The sequence below is a fragment of the Prinia subflava genome, chromosome 3, assembly GCF_021018805.1.
Source record: "Prinia subflava isolate CZ2003 ecotype Zambia chromosome 3, Cam_Psub_1.2, whole genome shotgun sequence".
Lineage (NCBI taxonomy): Eukaryota > Metazoa > Chordata > Aves > Passeriformes > Cisticolidae > Prinia > Prinia subflava.
In genome coordinates, this window is record NC_086249.1 from 61,420,224 (window position 1) to 61,426,733 (window position 6,510).

At 48.9% G+C, this 6,510-nt stretch overlaps 1 protein-coding gene across 1 annotated transcript; it reads right to left on the reverse strand.

The window, feature by feature from the left end:
* Positions 1–290: 290 nt before the first annotated feature.
* Positions 291–4,920, reverse strand: SLITRK1 (SLIT and NTRK like family member 1). Its single transcript, XM_063393538.1, has one exon. It carries the CDS (start codon positions 4,915–4,917, stop codon positions 2,839–2,841), a length of 2,079 nt encoding a protein of 692 aa, XP_063249608.1. The 5' UTR covers positions 4,918–4,920; the 3' UTR covers positions 291–2,838.
* Between the last annotated feature and the right edge of the window lie 1,590 nt (positions 4,921–6,510).

The window sequence follows — 6,510 nt, forward strand, 5'->3', positions numbered from 1 at the left end:
TGTGTTTTATCTTCTGTTACAGTGCTTCTAATGTAATTATTACTCTTTTTAACATGGGATGTATTCTTAATTTTCTCAGTTACTCAATTTTACTACTGCAATATCATAAAGAAGGCAGCTAGACTTAGGTAATCTTCTAAGGGTGCACTAGCTTGTACCTAAACAGCTTGTTTTGGACTATTTCTAAGCTAAGTTTGATGGCCTCCCAAGGACAGAAATACTGGCTCACATGTAAATGCATTTGTTTTTTCTTCTCAAACTATTCAACAGTGGATGGCACAATGGCAAAGTAGTGCCTCTGCTGCCATCACTTTGTCTTACACAGTGTCCTGGCAGAACAATCTGTCTAACGAAGCAGCAAGGTGGAATAAAGAGGGGACCTTGAAATAGGAATGGTTTGTATCGTTAAGCAGGCCATGCCATTTTCAGAGCTGCACAACCAACCTTCAAGGTATTTTCTAGGAGACTGCAGATTTTTCCACCGTGATAAAGGATTTTTGAGGAATGATATATTCCCCATGTTTAATTCTTCATGGATACCTGGAATCAGGCTTCTGCCTCTCTTTCAAGTGCGTACCTATTGCAATGTGTGTGTATGTCTATTTCCTCCTCACAGATCCCAAAGGTGGGCATTTCCTATAAAGCAAACCAAATCAGTATTTGAAGTTTAGCAAGTCCCTTACGGTGTTTTATTCTTTAAAAGGATTGTCTGCCTGGAGAAAGCCAGGAGCAACGTGACTGAAATTCTCCATATCTCCACTGGGACTTGAGCTGAGAGTTACAAGTGATTTGCAGAGACTTTCACCTTTTACAGGTTTGACTGAGTTTAGGGGCACTTTCCCGTACAGGAACGGGATCAAAGGCGAGCTGCCTGAAGTCCAACTGCAGCACTGCGCCGTGTTTTTTTCAGCTTTTAATATCAAAGGGTGGAGGTATCCAGTGCAGGAACGGGAAAATCTCTGCGCGGTAATTCATTTTTCCCAGAGGCGGCAGCTGCTGGAGCCCGGCTGCCCGCAGCTGCCCCACCGGGCAAGCTGCTCCGGGGCGGGAATTCTGGCCGCGGAAATTCGGCTCCAGCTTAATGAGAACAAGCTGGGCAGATGCACTTAAAGCAAATTCCCACTAACATCCCTAATATATCTGCAGTGTGTGCAGCAGAGGCGGTGACAGCAGCGGCAGCAGCATGAGATTCACAATATTAATAAAGGGATTCACCGCCTCGCTGGAAAAAAAAAAAAAAAAAAAAAAAAAAAAAAAAAAAAAAATAAAAAGCGCGAGGGAAGGGAGGGAGAGGGGAGGAGGCAGGCAGGAAACTTCTGTGCGTTATTTACATTGGGAAAGGGGGAAAGGAAGAGTATTTGTGTCTCTGCTTGTGAATGAATGAGAAAGAGGAAGGGAGAGAAAGAAAGGGAGGGAGGGAGGGAGGGAGGGAAACACACACTGAGCACTGAAAGGAAGCTCTGTCCCCTAAACCCAAGTAACCCGTTTGCAAGAATTGGATGCTGGAAAAATGGTAAGGACCCGGAGTTGAAAACATTTTCACTTTAATACTGAAAAAATATGCCATTATAAAATCCTCGAATAGAATTAGTAAGTTTCACTTGCTTCCTCAGTTCTGTTTTCCTCAAATTATAGTAAGATTTATAACAGCACAGAATTTTCTACCATTAAACTTTGCAGCCTAAGCGCTAGAGTGACATTAATTGGTCATGCTTAACTGCCTTGGATTTTTTTTTTTTTTTTTTTTTTTTTTGTATGTTTACACTGTTACCATAATAGAAATCAAGGGTACTAATTTTTACATTCAGATGGAAAGGCAATACTGATTATGTATATTGAAAAAGAAGAGAGAAAACAAAACCAAAGCCTACCCTCCCCACCTCCCCCCAAAAATGAAACACAACCCATTATCAACAAAGAAAATCTCTCCCAGCAAAGTAATTCCCACATAGACAGAAAAATAAAAATTAAAAAAAAAAATCCAATGAGAATATTCATGCAACTATGTCTTAAATAAAATCTTTACAATTTTTTTTTTCCACGGTAAAAGTACGATCTCTACTGCCTATTGATCACACACAAAAAAAAAAAAAAAAAAAAAAAACTGGCGAAATGGCACTTTTTTATTATTATACTGTATTTCGTATATAGAAGGTTTGATACGAAGGGACTTATCAGGTAAGAGGGATGGATGATGGTGTGAACTAGACGCTGCTTCCAGTCGGGGGCTGGAGCGTCCCTGGGGTGCGTTGTATCCATGCGAGCCATGCAGCACTTTTTTTTTTTTTCTTTTTTTTTTTTTTTCTTTGTCCATTTGTCTGTTTGTTTCGGAGTCATTTATTTACATTACATTCATGCCTTCGTGCAACTTTCCACTCCTGCTTTGCTGTCAGGAGGAGGCCAATACCAGTCCTCTGCCCCCCCGCTGTTTTCCCGGCCTCCTGGAAAGGGGTCGGTCCACAAGGGAAGAGGGCAAAAAAGCAAATCAAACCCCGGCACAATTGAACAAAAGCCCAACAAAACCAGGAGCCGTGTTTCGCCCTGCCGGAGCAGAAGGAAGCTGTTCCTCGTCTGTCTGTCACTGCCCCGGCCGCGCACGGGCGGGGGATGCGCGCACCGCGCCAGGCTGCGCGGCGCTGCAGGGATGCGCTCCGGCGCCGGGCTCCCCTCGCCGCCCGCTGGGCCTCGGCGCTCGCTATGGGGGTCGTGAGGAAGGGCGTGCGTGTGTCTGTGTGTTTCGCTTCTCACAAAAGGTAGCAGCGGAGGTGCAGAGCTGCCCCCGGCCGGTGCGTGAAGGGCCGGTCCCGGGTGGCGGCCGCCCCCGCCCCGCCCGCCGCCTCAGTCCGACAGGGAGTGGGAGCCGCAGTCGTACACCCTGTGGGCCCCGTCGGCGCTGTAGGGCCCGTTGTGCCAGTAGGACGAGTCGCAGACCGTCTGCAAGGAGTTGATTTCAGATGCAGAGGAATTGGCGTCCCTCCTCTTGGACCGCTTTCTATTCCTCAGGATGAAAACCAGCATACCAACCACTGTGAAGGCAGAGGTCACAAAAACCAGCAGAAGCCCTGGCACTAGCACCGAAATAGAGACCCGGCTGGTCTCCAAGTAGGAATTGGAGTGAGTACCTGTCTCTGTCAGCCCGGTGCTGTTTTTGTTAGTAGAAGTTAATGTAGGCGAGATTTTTAACTGAGGGCAAATCACATCATTGGAGAGAGACTCAAAATCCTCCTTGAAGAAATCTTCAGGGGACTCACACCTCAGGTCACTCATAATCACCTTGGGGCGCAGCATCTCTGCCCACTGTTTGAAAGGCACGATAGGGCAAGTACAGTCCCATGGGTTGCCGTGCAGGTCGATCTGGGTGATGGAGGTGAGCTGGTCCAGCACCCCCGCCACTGGGAGGTACATGAAATAATTGTTGTGTATGCTTAGCTTGGAAAGAGAGACCCCGGCAAACACATCTACTGGGAGAGACCTCAGCAGATTGTTGTTGAGGATGAGGACTCTTAGTTTGGGCATCGCATTGAAGGTGCCAGGCATGATCATCTGGATCCCATTAAACTCCACGTTCAGATACTCCAGGTTTTGCAGCCCAGCGAATTTCTCCCGGGACAGGGTGTCTAAGTAGTTGCTATCCATGTAGAGCCATCGGAGATCAAAGAGGTTCTTGAAGGTGTTGTTCTCAACGGTGGCAATGTTGTTGTTACCCAGATCGAGTAAATTAAGTTTTCGGTAATCCAGAAAGTGGGATTTCCTGATGGTGTGTATTTTGTTGTCTCTCAGAAACAGCTCCTGCACATTGGATGGCTTGGGCTTCAAATCCACCAAGCTGCTCACATTCCTATCATTGCAATTAACCTTTAAACCCGAGCCAGGGATCTGATCACAGCTGCAGATGTGCGGGCAGGAAAAGGTAGCCGGTAGCTTGCTCTTTGCACTCACTGTCGACACAGCAGCAGTGGGTTTGGTCTTGATTTGCCAGTTGACAGGAATCTTTGTACCTCCGTTTGGAGCAGATCCTGGCGTGGCAGGGTCTTCTTTGCCATGTATTTTAAAGGGGGTTGGAATGGGACCAGGATCGCAGGTTTCTTCTTCGGCAGGGGGAGCAGCTAGGCTGGAATCTACTCTGTTCTTTTTACACAGCTCCTGCTCTGTGGTCTCATTTAAATCTTTGCCCTGCAACCTAGTGGGAGCTTCACAAATCACTCTGCCGATCAAAGCGTTTTTAGGTATGTTTTCCAGCCATTCTTTCAACGACAGCAGATCGCAAGTGCAGTCCCAGGGGTTATCCTCTAGCAGGATTTCAGCAATGCCTGGGATCTGCTCCAGGACCTCCTCGTAAGGCAAGGTTTTAAGACGGTTTCCCCGGAGGTCGAGGTGGGTGATCGGCACATACTGAAACACGTTGGGGGGCAAGGTGCTGATGAGATTGTCATTTAAAATCAGAACCTCTAGCTTGTTTAAGTCCCTAAATGCTCCTGGGTCAATATCCCGCAACAGATTAAAATCTGCCTGGAGGTATTCCAGATCGTCCAGCCCCAGGAAAGTCTGCTTCCTGAACGATTTGATCTTGTTGTTGTTTATGTGCAAGCGTTTCACCAGCTGCAGCCCAAGGAAAGCCCCAGGAACAATCTCATGCAAACCGTTGTTTTCCATGTGCAAACTGACCGCATTGTAAAAGTTAGCAAACTCATTAGGGAAAAGTCGAGTCAGGGAATTGCCATGCAGGAATAAATGGTAAAATTGGGAAGTTGGGGCGGTGAAATGTTGCAGGCTGGTAAATCCCTTTTTCTCACAGTCTACGTGCAAATCCCCTTCTATCTCGTTGCAGGCACAGATCTTCTCTTTGCAAACGTCCCCTGTAACGTTTCCAGCAGCAAAACAAAGAGACGTCTCCAGCAACAGAATCCAAAGCAGCATTTTTAAACCGAGCAATTCATTCCCGATCTCATCACAAAGTAACAGCAACCATCCTCCTCACACGGAAAGCAATTCCAGTTCATTCAATACATTAAATGTCCGAACCACCAGCAAAGGGGGAGGAAAAAAAAATGTGTGGGGGAGCAGGGAGGGTCGGCGGAGGGGGGGATGCTTTCTTTTCTCCTCTCTCCCCCCCACGCACAACTGCAACAGCCCAGATTCCAGTCAGTAATTATATCCACAAACTATCCAGGCACGTACTGCAAGGCAAGCGAAAAAAAAAAAAAAAAAAAAAAAAAAAAAAAAAAAAAAAAAAAAAAAAAAAGTAGAAGGGAAAAAAAATTCCCCTCCTCGCTCTCCCTCCCTGACGCCTGCCGGGCAGCTAAGTGGAGGTCTGCCGGCCGAGCTGGCTCACCGGCACGGTGCTGCTGGCCCCCGGCCGCCGCTGCATGTCAGGGAGGCGCGGGCGGGAGCGCGGCGCTGGCCGCGGAGGCTGCGCGGTGCGCGGCTCCGGCGGACTGACCTTGCCGCGCGGCGGCGGAGCCGCGCTCCTCGCCCGCCGCCCGCCGGGCGCTGTCCAGCGCCGCGGTGCTGAAAGCGCCCGCCCCAGCCTAGGCGCTGCCCGCCGAGCCGCCGGCGCCGCGCCGCGCCTGCCCCCGCTGCTGCGGTGCGCGGCTGCCCATGCCCGCCGGCGGCCGGAGCCTGCCGAGGGGCCGGGGCCGTCCGCCCGCCCGTCCGCCCGCGCCGCGCCTCGCCTCGCCCTGCCGGCCGCGCTGCCTCCCCTCCGCGCTCCCTCGCTCGCTCCCTCGCTCGCTCTTCTTTCCTTTTTCTTCCGCTGCTGCCGAGCCGCACGCTCGCACACACTCACATGCACGCAGAGGGAGAGTTGCTAAGAGGCTCTGCTCGTTTCAACCTGGTGCACACTGAAAGATCTGACACCCTCTGCTGAGCTGCAGTGGCAAAAATCCATCTGCTGAGGGAATGCTGGAGAGGAAAAAAAATCAATCCACGTACAGGGCAAGCGTTAAAAACGCTGGCATTAAAAGCTGTAGATCTATTTAGATGCGTTTTCCTAAATGGATTATTTAATTTATTGCTTTTCTTTTAAAATGGAAAGTTTAGAATTCCCGTCCTCCCGACCGGTTCCTTATTGCCCCCATTCACAGGCACTCACACCTGCATGAGAAGGAGAGGAAGGCTCGTTTGCCTTATTGTATTTCCCAACGACTTGAACAGAATTAGTGTCAGGGTGTCAAGCGAATAGCAATTTGAGGTAATTATTCTGCACGCCATTTTTATCGTTGCTTTAAATGCGTTTCTTCCTCCCCTGCAGTCTAGGGTGTTTTATGCTGGATTTTGTCTCTTGCTGGTGTTCTCTATGCAATGTCGAACCGTGAATTAATGTACTCTATTTTTCATAATTTAGATGATCGCAGAGAAGAGGGTAGGTAGGGGGGAGGGGATTGCTGCACTGTTAGCAGTTCACGCTACCTGTTCCCGGGCAGTGTAGTGTCTCCCTTAAGGAGGGCACAAACTGACGGTTATTCTTGTCTGTATAAAAATCTAGAGATGCGTGTATGTCCACGCATATAT